This window comes from Acanthopagrus latus, chromosome 9 (assembly GCF_904848185.1).
Source record: "Acanthopagrus latus isolate v.2019 chromosome 9, fAcaLat1.1, whole genome shotgun sequence".
Lineage (NCBI taxonomy): Eukaryota > Metazoa > Chordata > Actinopteri > Spariformes > Sparidae > Acanthopagrus > Acanthopagrus latus.
This window is the reverse complement of record NC_051047.1, coordinates 10,542,699-10,558,114: the sequence shown is the minus strand read 5'-3', so window position 1 is coordinate 10,558,114 and position 15,416 is coordinate 10,542,699. Positions and strand designations below refer to the sequence as shown.

Genomic DNA, 15,416 nt, shown 5'->3' with positions numbered 1-15,416 from the left:
TATGTAGGGACTAGGGAGTGTGAGTGGGTAATATTGGACACAGCCGTTCTCTTTAAATGTGGAGCAGTTAGCAGTAGCCAGTCTGATTTGGAACACTTGGGCTAAGCACTCCCATAAAAAAAAGCCCAGCCCTGCTCTCTCGCTCTCTCTCTCTCTCTCGCTCTCTCTATCTCTCTCTCTCTCCCTCACCTGGTCTGGACCTAGCCAGCGTCTAGCCATCTTTTCTTTGCTTTGTTTAGTTTAGTTTTTGCACTACAACAACACACACTTCAGAATTTCACACGTTCACATTTACACTACCGATAATACAGACTTACACACTCCACATTTGCTTAATTTGTCTTATTTGCTTTATTATGATAAATACTTAAAAACTAATACATTAATATCAGAGACTTTAAGACTTAAGGTCATGTAGTATTTATATTGGTGACTTCTGGATTTAGCTCCAGAGGCAGAGCCTTATTCCAAGCCCGCAGAAAGAGCCCCTGGCTTTAAAGCAAGTTTTCGAAGTGACCAAACTGTGTAATGTTTTCGTTGCATGATAGCCCATTTTTCCATTGTTAAAGAAGTGTCTGTAAAATTGTGCTTGCATTTCTTTCAGTGTCACATCCCCTGCGAAATGAGTGTCATTGACATAATTGGAGCTAATAACATTTGGAAAGTCTAGAAGAGCCGCACGATTAAATTATTTTATCCTCATTCAAGTAAGCCAGGCACTTAAACTGGAGTTAGCCTGCTCGGTCAACGGAAGTACATTCTTTGTGTATCCGATTCTTTGGTCCCTACAACATGGCAGATCCAGGTATTTTCATAACGGGAACTCAAGCTTTTTCAGCGTCAAAATGCCACTGAGCAGCTTTCATAAGAATGAATGGAGCCCCACCTCCAACACTGTGTCCAGATATAATATGGCATCCTTGGTTCATTCCTATGAAAGTTGCTCAGTGGCACACAAAGTCAAACTGACTAAACTTCCTGACGACAAAATTACCTGTTGTGTGGCCCATAGAGAACTTCCAGTAACATCCAGTTCATCATCCGTAAACCACAGTTAGCAGTTAGCGGTTAGCCTACTGTAGCTATATGCTGCTCCACGTTAGGTTTGGGTTAGGTTTAATAAAAATATCAAAATTCTAAAAAAAAAAAAAAAAAAAAAAAAAAAAATCAGTATTAGTGGTGCTGTTATAAATAGAAACACTTGCTAAAACTAATACATTAAGCCATAGTGGAGGTTATTCTGGGAGGTGTTTCTGATGTGTTGTCGACCCCATACCGTTTATCGAAGACTTAGTGTCTGACTGACACTGTCGTGTTATTACATAAAGAACAGTGCAGCTATAGGCTGAGGCAGCGGCAGCGGGGATCCTTATTTGTCGACGTCATTTCCCTCGACCCAGCTCCACAGCCTCCTCCACTTCCCCGCTGCGGGATCTGAGTCCAGCCTCCCGGAGTGTGTCAGGCCCCGTTGCAAACACACACACACACACGCACACACACTGAAGAATGCATGTCGATCGAGAAGAGACATTTTTAGGGCTGAGAAACTCACAGAAAACCGCAGCGTGAAACACCAGAGGCACCCGCAGCGCGAACTGGAAGTTTCTCCCCCTAACCAGCGTTTTCCCGTCTTCCCAGATCTACCCGGAGCCGAAGAACGACGGCGAGTGTCTGCACAACATAAAGGAGTTCCTCAAGGGCTGCACATCATTCCGCGTCGAGGTGAGTACATTTTTTCTTTACACAGTCGGGCTTAATCCTGCGTGTGTTACCGCTTGTGTCCACGTCTCCAAACACCGAGAAGCGCCGTTTTAAAGGTAGAGTTCGCGTGTTTGAGAGGAGGCACACTGACACAATAAACAATGGGTCCGTGGAGCGGACGAGCCCCTGACAGAGGGAGGAGGAGTCCGAGAGCAATCACACATCGTCCGGCTCCACGGAGAAGCTCGTCCAGTGGGGGATACCTTTACAACATTTTTTTTTTTGACAACTTGGATCAAACATTACACGTCGAGACTACCACACTGTCCTGTCGACGTGTTTGGACGCACCTGGGTGGTGTTTACCCTTCCTAATTAATGCAGAGCTTTGTCCTCTGGGCTTGCCCGTGGCTTTATTGTCACCACCAGTTCACACCAGCCCCTTGTTTGAACCCATTCTGTCAAAATGCAGCCATGAGCCCTATATCATCCATGGTTATATAAGCTGGTCCTCCTCTAACAGGGTAATTACAGCCTTATTGTAAGTCTAAACATGTCCTCGGATTAAGAACCTCACCCTTTGCAGGCCCTGTATGGAAATATGTGAGAATACCTCCATAATCATAAGCAAATGGAGGACAGCCAGCGTGATGTTTAGGGCTGTGTGTGCTGGGCCCGTGCATAGAGGGGTCATTGAACCATCCCAGTGTGACAATAGCTCAGTGTTGTTGCCTCTCCCCACTGCTGGAGATAGGGTGAGACAGTGCGCTGCCGTATTAAGTGTGTGAAACATGCCCTTTTAGTAGCTGCAGAAATGACGTGGAGGCAACTGACATACATTGCGATGTCATTACGAAGCTCTGTTTGTTTTGGCTGACAACAGGGACAGGTTGTGGCAACAGTGTGGAGCAATGATCTGCAGGTTTTATTGCGAACAAATAGTAAAACTGCCCCCAATGCAGATAGTGTGCTCAGTGCTGTCGCTGGTTTTGTGGCTTTTCCTTGCATGCAAGAGTGAAGTCCAATATGACCTTTTTGAGCAGGATTACAGTAGTTTGGGACGTGCCAGTGCTCCAGCTCGCCATCTGCACAGCGAAAAAAAAAAGATGGATCTTCTCCAGCGCCCGGAGCACTGCTGGCTACGACCCCAGGTAGCTGTGGCTGCAGATTAGAGCCTCTTGCATGACAGACACACAGATAGACAGACAGATAGACGCTGTGCTTTTGCAGCCCTGACCTACCTGGAGTTAAGCTGGATGTTTGGCGGAGCATCAACATGCTAGTCTTGCTCTGTCTGTATGTCTAAGGAGGACATTACAGCAAGATTGCGTTTAAATCTAATTTGCAAACCTGTTTTAGATTAGACACTCAAGACTGCGTCTCACACTTGGGCAGCTGCTGTTCCTGACCCTTCACCCCTGATGTCTCTGACCACAGGAAGTGATTATAAGCGTTCTCATGACCTCACTGGTCTCCCAGGAATAGTAACCTTACCCTGTGTCTACCCTGAGAATAATCACCGATCCATCTGTCTTGACTTAATGGGAGACTTGAATGCACTTCCCTGGAGAATGAAAGAAGAAAAAGCAGTTGTACTGTTTGAGGTATTTGAACAAGTAATCTGTTCATGATGTTTACAGGTGACCGTTCTGTCATGATAAGTCAGGTAGAAAAGAGGAATGCACATCACAATCCAAAATCTTAAACCCTCAGACTTTCAAAATACTGAGGAAAAAATAATGTTGTTTACAGTTAGTTTCAACGTTTGAGATGATGAAACTAGAGAATATTTGCCACTTTGCTTGACTAATACTTGTAATCAGTGATCACAATTGTTACTGAATAATTGATCAATCTCCTGAGCTCCAGTTGACTCTTTACTAAAGCAGTTAAAGACATACTATTTAACATTCCTGCATCTTAAAACAACTAAACTTTGGTCACATATTTTGTTGAGTTGTGTACTTAGATTATCCCTTTTTATTTGATGTAAATGTGCATTAAATTTGGTTGCCTGTCGCTGTCACAACCTGCAGGAGGTCAGAATGAGGAAGATGGTCAAAAAATGTGTCTAAATGTAATATGATTAAGACTTTATTACATTATGTTGTCCATGAACATGATATCTGCCTGAGTCATGTCAGACAGATTTTAACCAGCAATGCTGGTTATCCCCCAATAATACTACACCAGAGGATAAACTCAGATAAACTTACATTTAGATTTTGCCCAAAAAACTTTACAGTTGATGACGGGCTGATGTCTTACCTCAGCAGAAGGTTTTTGTCCTTGTCTTGAGGGGCTTGTTTTCCCTTAGTCTGGTCTTCAGGAGGTGAAACACATGATCATTTGGACTGAGGTCAGGTGACAAACTTGGCCGATGAAGAATACTCCACTGTCTGACGTTAGAGAAGACTGTTTGTGTACTTTGTCTGAGTGTTCATGATCACTGTCGCATTGCACTGCCTGAAGTGCTGCAGCTATCGACTGTTAATTGATTAACGTCTTGTTGATTAAATGTCAAACGTTTGCTGGTTTCCACGATCTTAAACGTGAGGAATTGCTGCTTTTCTTTGTCATTCATAACAGTAAAGGAAGAGTCTTTTGGGGTTTTGTTGATGGTTGTTTGGACAAAGGAAGCAGTTTGAAGACGTTCAGTAAATAGTATATTTAAGCAATCTCTCACTCAGCATGCTGATATGTAGCCATATGCCATTAGCTGGAGTAGTCGGTTGTAATACCATGTGCAGGTAAACACTTGTGTCCTCCAGCATGACAGGCGTGGGAGCAACTCACCATGCTGTTGTAGCCTGCTGACTCACAGAGGGGTGTTGCACTATTGTGTCAACCTGCTCTGAGGGATCATTACCTGACGGTGATACAGAGGCCTAGCAGACGTGTTGAAGCTTGTCGCGTTAGTCATGCTCATTATCTCCGGGCATGAATGTTTAATTTACACCATTCATCAGGCTACACTGTGAAGACTGGCTACTTCAGGAAAAAAACGAACTTAAGCAGAAATCAAGGGGAAAAAACACTGAGTATAAATACAGGGGTAGTTTTCGTCCCAGTGAGAGTATAGACTGGTGATGAAGAGGGTGCTTTCAACACGAATGCTCCTTAAGGACGGCAAGTCTTCCAGTAGCTTGTACACACACACACACACACACACACACATACTCTCTATTCCAAAACCACACACTTGCAAACACGGTCATCCACATATTCCCTCAGGGCATATCTGCAATCAGAGCGGAAGATGAAAGAGACTCATATCTCACAGACACTCACCCCCAATATAACTGAAGCGAGAGTAACTAATCACATGAAGCCATTGCACAGGAAGCGAGAGGACAACTACAGTCGTCAACAGAGATACAATCACTGCCATTCATACTGACCGAGAGGCCACTGAGAGTCACACTGATAGTGACGCAGACAGTGCTTAGACTTTTGCTGTGTTTAAAGGATACGACTCACAGAGTTCTAAATGTTCATATTGCCAACAAATTGCATTCCTCTGTTTCTCAACACTTTTATCACTTCCCCACCGTGTCTGTGACACTCATGCCCTGCTCATGTCATTACGACTTTCAGACTAGTAACGAGCGCTCATGTCAACAACCTCATTGTGTTAGTATTTTCTGAAAGTACCACAAGTCATCTGCAGTGTTGTCGCATTAGCGGTTCTGAGGTATTTGGTAAAAAATGTTGTGATATTTGATTTAATTTCTGTTTTATTTCTGATGAGTTGATGAAAAGATTTAAAAATCACAAGAGATGTACAGTACATTGCAATGTAATCTAAAAAAAAATCACAACATATTTTAAGGCCATATTTCTCAGCGCTACTTAATGCAATAAACATTGCATAAATATTGCAGTAGAGAAGAAGCAGTTAAAATATTCAGTTTGGTTATTCATTAATCACTGATGTTGTTCTAGGATGCTTTTTCCAAACTTTATTTTTTGTACAGATTTATTGTTATCTTATTAAACCAATGAAATGAAAATAATAGTCGGTTGCAACCATACATCTTTTAGCCCAATTACACTTAATGTTATATCTGATCACATTTGGCATCGTATCAGTAAGAGTACTCGTTCCTGGCCACACTGTGATTGGATTAAAACATGCAAATTAGACCTATAAATCAGTCTTTGGCTAAACAGGGTCTACTTGTCAGTATGATCAATTCTTTGTTGGTTATGGCCTTCATTGGTATTAAGAAAAATATAGAATATAGCTGACCATGCCCTTTGATGTTCTTCTGCATCATAAATGTGACAGTATCTTATACAATGCACATAATTCAGCCAGTATGGCTCAAAGCTGTAAATAGTGTCTGTTTGTAGCTGCTGAGCTTCTGTGTTTCGCCCACTTCTTCTGTCAAAGATAACAAGAGTTATCGATTGACTGCCCCACTCGATGCTGGCACTGAGGCCAAGTGATGACACAGTCCTGCCGCGCTGGAATTAGTGATTAGCTTTAAAAGGGAAATGCACTTTCTGATGACTCTCTGGCTCATGTTCTCCCTCTGTCCCCTCTCTAACCCTCAGCCGTTTGAGGCCAGCGACCTGCTGCTGGGACTGAACTTCTCAAAGGTGCTGAGCAGTCTGGTCTCTCTGAATAAAGTGACGGCAGGTTAGTCAATTTACATACAGTGTGCACCAGTTACATGATGTGTGTGGGCGTTTTTTATGAAAGACATGTGGGAAGTGATGAGTGTGTGGGCGCTGCCTGCAGATACCAGGACCGGTGTATTTATATTTTGCCCTTTCTGTTCAGATATCGGCGTGGGCAGTGATTCCGTGTGTGCCCGGCACTCTTCAGCCCATCGCATCAAGTCGTTCGAGTCGCTGTCCTGTCAGGCTTCACTGGGCCGATCCTCTAAGCTGCTGCAGAACCAGTTTCGCAGTCTGGTAAGATCAGCACTCAGTAGCAGCACTGTTTAAAAATATTAGTTCTGAGAAACACCAGTTACATATGCCTGTTAAATATACTGACATGAGGTGAATTTTTGATGGTACTGTCTTTAATTCTGTTGGATTGTAAAGTGTTGTTTTTATTTTGTCCAGTTGCACTTAAATGTAATAAATAATCATTTATAATCCAATGCAGTCAGTCCAGGATAGGGTCCAGTGTTGTGTAGAGCACTTGTTTCATTACAGCTAGATGTTTACTTTGGTTGATGGTTGGCAGAACTATGCTGTGAAATACAGATGTCATCAGACTTTAAGACTTAAAGACTTAAGGCTTAATAGGCTATTAGGCTAATTAAAAGGATGAGACGACTTCGCCTCCAGACACAAATTGATCCCTACTTGTTGGCTCTGATTGTTTATGTCCTGTTTGCATTAACTGCAAGGACATTAATATAAGGAAAGTCGATGTGTTTGATTAAAAGTGCTGAACACCAGTGCTTTACAGCATGTGGAATGCTGTTGTTAGCCTGCTAGCTAGCTCCCGCAGTTTCATGCCCACCCAGATACCTTTTGCCCCAACAGACAACAAAATTTGCTGGGTGAAATTTTATATTATTGAAATTTTATATGATGACTTTACAGTGTTATTGGAATAAATTGTCCCATCTGGACTATTTAAACAAAATTCACAGTGGAATCATGGAGATGTCACTCAAACATAGTCTGTACTCTGTACAAACTCACACAGTCCTGAAAAGAAGTCTGATGAGGAACAACAAGTTAAAATTGTAACTGAGTTTATTTAAGGTCAGCAAGAACAGTTATAGTTTTACTTTTTTACTTTTAATCAAACAACAACAATTAGTAGACTGTTACTGATATATGAAATATACCTGCAGTATGTTAACAGATTAATGCAAATGGTGTCTTGTAAAAATAATAATAATATTGTATCATTATTAACAATAACACTAATATGTATTATTATTATTATTATTATTATTGTTATTATATTACCTAATTAATGCAGAAAACTGCAGAAACTTGCAACACATGGGTATTGATTCACATAAAAGTAGGGGTGGAACGATTCACAAAATCCACGGTTCGGTTCATGTCACGGTTTTGTGGTCACGGTTTTCGGTTTGGTTCGGTATACGCTGATCGTTTGGAAAATCAATTATGTCTTGTGTTGTCAGGTTAAAACTTGAAAAAGAATGAGGCAGTCTTAACATTTGACATAACATTGTGACAGTGTTAAACTGTCTTAAACTTGGGTTAAAAGTAGGGAGATTCTGGCACTGCGAGAGAGGTGATATTGCTAGTTCCAACATGCTTTTCATTTATTTGGCAAAGAAAGTTATGTTTAACAAATGCTAAGAACAAATACTTATCCACTGTCACTAATGTAATGTAATGGGCAGTCACACTCAGGAAACTTTCAGTAGCCCTGGAGGTCCATCCGTCACTAGTAAGTACTACATAGGCGGATATGTCAGATATGTTTATGTCAGACAACTCTTTAACAACTCCTCGTCGGGTCTCTTCATAAAGTGCGGGAATTACCGTGTTGCTGAGGTGTTTGCGGGAGGGGGTTTTATTTTATATCGTGGCTCAAGTGTTTTAATCATACAAAGAAATCTCTCACCCTCCACCACGGCAAAAGGCTGCATATCTTACCCCACTTACACCATTCCTTTCGTTATGCATGTTGCCCTGTCTGACTCGTCACTGTGAGGCTGCGGGGAGCAGAAGCTGTCCTGTCTACTCTCTCTCTTTCCTCCTTGTGCTGCCAGTTGTCTCACTGGGATGATGTCTTCACAGATGAGCTGACATGTTAGTCATGTTTCTGTTGGCATAAACAACACGTGTTGCGCAATGCTTGCACACTGTCACACTTTTGTCAACAACTTCCATACCGCCGTCATCGTAGGTCACTCTAAATGCAAAGTGGTCCCATACAGCAGACCTATATAGTGCTGCTGGCACATCTTCTAGCTCCGACTCTTTTCCACTCGCCATGCCCAAAAAACGTCTCCACAGCTGACCCAAAGATACTCTATCACTATCTGCTACACCGCTTCGCGTCTTCCTCTTGTTTACTGGCGATTGGCATCCAGCTCAGTGCTGCCACCTGCTGCTCTGGAGTGTACACGCGTCGCCTCGTTAGTAAATGAGAAAAAGAAGTTGCGCGTGCCTATAAACCAAATGGTACACACGCTCCCCGAACCGAGATGAGCGTACCGAATGGGACGGATGTTTTTGATGAACCGTTCCACCCCTACATAAAAGCCTGACTTAAAAGAGAGTTTTTAAAAGTGATTCAAAAAATGAAATTTGCTTTCTTCATTTAACTGAAGAAAGTTTTGTGTCATCCAACATTTTATGTCTGAGACAATTTCTGAGAGAAGAGGAACAGTTGGAATCATTTTGTCTTAAGGGTAGATGCAACGGTGTGTCATCAGCATAACTGTGAAAGGAAACATTGTGCCTATGAATTATGACCTAGTTGAAGGGTGTAGAGGGAGAATATAATCAGACAGTCCTATTAGTTAGATAGGCTTTAAACCAACTCAGTGCTGAGTCTGAGATCTTTACCCTTTGTTCAAGGCTTTCACTTGAAATATTAACTACTGTATTCGAAGGTGAAGTCAGGTTAGGGTCAACTAACAAGTCACTGTCTGACGATTTATACAACTATTGAATGATAGTGGAAGTGATATTAAAAATCAGCTCAGTTCCTTTTATGTACATGACTCAGAACAAGGCGTGTTTCCAGATGTCAAACCACTACAGTAGTACTTCATACACTGCTGTCTGTCACAACTCAGTCAAGCCAACAGTCAGTCACAGTCAGGCAAAGCAACAATAGCTATAGGTGGTAGAATTGATGAGAATATAAAGCTACAGCTACAGTATGACTTGCAGGAGGATTGTCATAAGTTTTTTTTGCGACATAGTAAAATCTTTGAAGGATGGAAATAATGAGTGAAGTCTGATGAGTGATAAAGTTTCACAATGAGGATGAATGGATGTTCAGGAGGAAAACTCTGCTTGTTGATTCTTATCCTCTCACTACCTTTTGTCATCTGTCTTTCATCTCCTGACCTCACAGTTTCTGTCTGCGCTCACTGCTCACTTCCTGTTGCTTCTTCGTTTGTCAGGACATGTCAGAAAACAGTGGACAGCAGCTGCTGGTGAGGGCACGTTTCAACTTCCAGCAGACCAACGAGGACGAGCTCACCTTTAATAAGGGTGACATCATCGGCGTGACTCGTCAGGAGGACGGTGGCTGGTGGGAGGGGACGCTCAATGGCAAGAATGGGTGGTTTCCTAGCAACTATGTCCGTGAGATCAAAGGCTCTGGTGGGTACCCCCTCTACCTCTGTAAGACATTACAACATTAACAATAACATAGTGATCCAAATCAGTATTTTATTTTTGTTTCGGCATCCGCAAATCGTCAGTTTCATCCTTCAGACTACATCATGTTAAAGAGTTCCTCTTCCCTTGTATCACAGAGCAGCTTGAAAGATCAGATAATTGTCTAAACAGACGTTTTCAAATCTCTGTCAGCCTAAAACTGTCAACTGGCACTACACCTCATCGCAGTTGCCATTGTTATTGCCTCCCATCTGGCCTCATGACAGTAACACACCCCCACATCTGTTGCCTCTCGAGGCCTGCTGTGGTCGGTTGTAAAACAGGTTCAGGTGTCATGTGGCAAGAGGCAGAAGCTAAATCTGATCCTGTGTTTGACTGACATTCATTCACTCACTCCACCAATAATTATATCTTTTCAATGTTAGCGTTAGAGTTCAGTGTTAATGTTTTTAATCATTATTGCTAATTAATTAACAACAAAGTCAAAAGTTGATTGTTGAGATTGTGATTTATTTAAGGAAATGTAAGACACAATTTGTCATTGATGCAAACTGATAAACATGCTACACATCAAAAATGGTAACTCCTTTGTCCTGGATAAATGGAATGAACACTTCAAGCAATATGTACCTGCTTGCTTGATTGGCAGTGCACATCTTTAAATCTCAGCTGAGATGAAATTGAGCGAGATGTCTTGCTCCTTGCGTGATTTACTACCCTGATGTGACATTTCACTTACCCTGGGTAATCGTGCAGTCTTAATTTTTGAGCCCTGAATGTTAATGCTTCAGGTCAGTTCATCGAAGATATTTATGTTCCTGCTCAAGGAAATTCGTAGCTCATCAAAGCAACATAAAAACAGAACAGAACAGAATAAACAAACACAATAATATTAATGAGAGAAAAGCCAGAAAAACAGCGATGGGATACGATAAAGTGCAGTGAAAGTTTATCGTCTATTACAAATAAAGAGTGCTTACTAAAGTTCAATAAAATAAACACTGAGATGTGAAGGACTAAGGGCAAAAGTTTGAGTGTTTCAACTGCATGATTCATCTCTGTGAGATTCGTCACTAATAATTGTGTGCCTGTTTCTCAGTGTAAGAGGAACGATTCATGTTTAAAGAGTTTCAGCTGATTTAGTAGCATATTGGCACTCATCCACAGATCAGTTGGGAATTACAAGTCAAGACACATTTGAAACTTTTATTTATAGAGGTAAGATTGTTTGCATAAAAACCTATGTTGGCTATAAATTCACTGTGATAGTTGATATTTCAAGCATACATTAACGCTCGGTGTTTGTTGATGTTCATTTTTCATGTCTCATAAGATGCTAGGTTGACTTATGTGTCCTAATTCATTTCTTCTTTCTCTATCTACAGACAAACAAGTGTCCCCAAAGTCTGGCACTCTTAAGAGTCCACCAAAAGGCTTTGACACGTCTGCTATCAGCAAGACATACTATAATCTGGTAAGAACACAGCGCTCAACCACAGCTCCCTCTGAACAGCCCAGTGACATACTTTCTTTCTCTGACATGTGACTACCTCTGAAAATGTTTGTGCAGCTGAGCTCAGGTTGCATCTTTGATAATACTTAATCGTGTGAGCAGTTAGCCAGCAAGTCTCATCCTCTTGCTTCATTACAAATGTATTAAGAACAGTTATTGATCACTGTCAATCTGCTCCTCTGCTGGGGGCCCATACCTTCAATTTGCTAGATTTTGATCACATATAGAGTATCACATTTTGAGCCTTTTTTAAGAATGACCTGGTATTATAAATCTATCTTTAGGTGTTTGAATTGGATAGAGGCAACATTTATATTATTACATGTATGTATATGTATGTATAATATGTTAAAATGTTTAAAGCGATTTATTTTATAACATTTTTGGCACCAGCCCATAATGAATAAAATAACATCTATTCAGAAATATCTGAATTTAAAGCTGTTTTTCCCCTTTCAATTGTAGGTGTTGCAGAACATTTTAGAAACAGAGACCGAATACTCCAAGGACCTTCAGAGCCTCCTGACGAACTACCTGCGACCTCTGCAGAGTATTGACAAGTAAGACTCATGTACACGTAAAATTTGATGAAACAAGCATGATTGTTGTATCGCAGGAACCAGAAACAGTCAGGTTCTGTACACTTTTTCAACAACACATATGGGCTGACTACCTTTTTATTTATTTTTTGCATTTTACTCAGTTTATCTTTAACCATCCTTTCCGTTCCTTTTCCTCCAGACTGAGCAGCTCAGACGTGGCTCTGATTCTTGGCAACCTTGAGGAGATCAGCACTTTCCAGCAGATGCTCGTCCAATCGCTGGAGGAGTGCACCAAGTTAGTCCCTCCCCGCAGACACACACAGCCTCACTGCAGCAGCATCCTCACTGTTTCATAATAAGCAGAAGGCCATCTAGTGTCCAACCAACTGTACTACAGCAATGTTGGATTAAGCTGTAGATGGAATAAGTCATATGATGTGGTTTTGGATTGTTTTTAGCCAACAGCACCTACACACACACACACACACACACACACACACACACACACACACACACACACACACACACACACACACACTATGTATATACTCTGTTCTTGTCTGTGTTTGCATAGGATCATTTTATCAGTGTGTGAAATTTCTTCTCCTCAGGCTCCCAGAGAGCCAGCAAAGGGTCGGAGGTTTCTTTCTCAACCTCATGCCACAGATGAAGGCTCTTTATGCTGGTTACTGCTCCAACCACCCCTCTGCAGTGAATGTGCTCACCCAGCACAGGTACGTTTACACTTTGGATACACATTTGGTTATATTTTGCAGCGTTTCCAACCTGTTTTCATGCAGCTGTTCGCAAGGAACAAAGAGGATGGTGTTCATGCTATCTAGGAACACATTAGTTATCGCCTGACAATAATTAAGCCTCTGGGGGAAACAGCTGGTGTCATGGGGCTTCCGGTGCAGACAGTAGATATCTGGATTTCCGGACCGATATCTGCATATAAACGCAGATGAATTCAAATAAGCTAATACAAGGGCTAAATTACTGGCAGTCGATAGCCGATGGTTCAGAGATGGTATTTCAGCCAATGAGTTCTGCAGATTTTCTCTCCACACAGACTGTTTGCATGTATTTAAACAAAGTCCACTCACATAATTGGTCAGTACTTCCTGGACTACAACAGACTACAAACAGAAACCAGAATTCCTTTTCTCTCCTTTCCCTTGCCTACAGATATTGTATTCTGATGCAGAAATTCGGTTTCACAAGAAATTTGTTGTTTGTTGCAGCTTGTATTAGAAAAGGGAGAGAGGGCTGGTTGTATTGTTGGAGTTTATCTTTATTTTGCAGGTGTAGCTACCTGCTGCTCCGCGGTTGTGGCAGCTATCCTGGCTTGTCTCTGTGGACACAAAGTGCAGACTCTGCAGTCACATTTCATTACCAATATCGACTGCGGTTCAGGCAGAAATTGTTCCACAGAAAGCAAAATAATTCAAATTCAGCAGAAGGAGCTGAGGAGGATAAATGAAAGTTTTGTTTGGAAGTTAGTTTCAGAGTTAGTTACAGTGAGTACAAGGATGTAGGACCCAAGGACAGTCAGGAAGAGGCCAGAGAATAATGAGACCTGATCTAAAATGTGGTTGCACACTTCCACATCCAAATAGAGAGCAACACGCTCTGCAAGTAGTTGCAGTGAAAGAAACATTTCACACGTGATGTTTCTCTGTACTTTTTGCTCACCATCACACATCTCACAAAAAAATACCCTTTCTCTTACACTTATCTGTGCACTGATCTGATACCAACAGGCATTTATTTTTATCATGCCTAACTCATTAAGATAAATGACAAAATAAAAGTAACACCTGTCAGTATGAAGTAAAACAGTGATCATGAAGTTGAATCAACACCTCCCTAAACAATAAACAGAAAACTGAGTGTATTTCAGTGTGTGGCTTCTTTAAAATCGTTATTTGCCTCATATCTGCATGCCTTTATCACTTTGTTTACGTTCTTCAAAGTTAATTTTCTAGGCAATTTTTAGGCAACTGAGAGAGATGGACAAGGTCTCATTTATCTCGTCATGTCACAATCTGCTTTCATATGGTCAATAAAAATGTGATTAATACCTGTAAATTGCTACAAATCATTACATAGTGTCCCTTTAATAGAGATCTAATGGTCAGTGTTTTCATTTATATGTTTTCTAGCCAGTAAGAAATGACAGAGGCCAGGCAGTCGATCCATAAACAGTGTGTGATGTTGATAGAAAAATCATTGTAGGTGTTCACATTTACACAATAAGCTAACTGAGTAATTAATTTTGTCTCTGTCTCTCCTCCTGCAGGGATGTATTGGGGGAGTTTATGGAGGGGAGGGGTGCAGTCAGTCCTGGGATCCTCACCCTGACCACAGGCCTCAGCAAACCCTTTATGAGACTTGACAAATACCCCACCTTACTCAAAGAGCTGGAGAGACACATGGAGGTGTGTATCTAAATATCTGTCTAGATTAGAGCACTCTTGAATTAACCTGTTGTTTAATAAGCAACGTGTTTCCTCTGTTTCAGGAGAGTCATCCTGATCGGCTGGACATTCAGAAGTGCATGGCATCTTTCAAAAATCTGTCTGTAAGTGATCTCACTTTGTCTCCTGTCGGTTGTATCATGTCACAGGACTTAACATGAAATTAATTGAATTAAAAGCACATCTGTAAGCAGTTGTTTGTTTGCATTGTTTCAGGCTCAGTGCCAGGAGGTGCGGAAGCGTAAGGAGCTAGAGCTGCAGATCCTTACGGAGTCCATTCGGCTGTGGGAGGGTGACGACATTAAGACCCTTGGCTCTGTGATCTACATGAGCCAGGTCTTAGTCCAGAGTCCTGGCTCAGAGGTACTAGCACCATCTTCTCCCTCCACCTGTGCTTCATTTTGCTTTACACAGCTTCTGCACAAATTCTTGCTTGACCCTTAACCCTGCTGTGATGAGTGTGATGATAATAATTTAATCAGTGAGTTTTTGAAACTGTAGCACATTTGGGTTAAATCCTTATCAGCATATGTATTAATTTTTTTGGGTTGAAGACATGAAGGGTGAACGTCATGAAAGTTCCCCAGTTGATGACTTGTATTAAGACAATCATTTTTTGTGTGACAAGTTTTTGAAAATGTTACGGTTCATCGGAAACTTAATATTTGAAACAGTGATAGAAAAATTGGTTTTCATTATTAGGATTAAAATGTAATGCAGATCTATAAAATCGTTTAGAATATGCCGGAGACAGGAATTCAACTGGGAAGTATGGTGTATAAATGTGTTGGTGAAAAGGAGACCAGTAACATAATTACGAGTAAAGACAATGATTTTTTTGTATTACAGTTCTTGAATGAGGCATTATTGA

At 41.3% G+C, this 15,416-nt stretch overlaps 1 protein-coding gene across 5 annotated transcripts in view; it reads left to right on the top strand.

Annotated features, from left to right (window-relative positions):
• arhgef7a (Rho guanine nucleotide exchange factor (GEF) 7a) overlaps positions 1-15,416 on the top strand; it is a 37,365-nt gene that overhangs the window by 11,495 nt on the left and 10,454 nt on the right. For all 5 annotated transcript variants that reach the window (XM_037109472.1, XM_037109474.1, XM_037109470.1 and 2 more), the window contains 11 exons: positions 1,639-1,722; positions 6,261-6,345; positions 6,490-6,623; positions 9,791-9,992; positions 11,396-11,484; positions 11,989-12,083; positions 12,265-12,360; positions 12,677-12,799; positions 14,368-14,506; positions 14,590-14,649; positions 14,762-14,908. In XM_037109472.1, the coding sequence (XP_036965367.1) occupies positions 1,639-1,722; positions 6,261-6,345; positions 6,490-6,623; positions 9,791-9,992; positions 11,396-11,484; positions 11,989-12,083; positions 12,265-12,360; positions 12,677-12,799; positions 14,368-14,506; positions 14,590-14,649; positions 14,762-14,908 (1,254 nt within the window). The remainder of the gene's footprint in view (positions 1-1,638; positions 1,723-6,260; positions 6,346-6,489; positions 6,624-9,790; positions 9,993-11,395; positions 11,485-11,988; positions 12,084-12,264; positions 12,361-12,676; positions 12,800-14,367; positions 14,507-14,589; positions 14,650-14,761; positions 14,909-15,416) is intronic.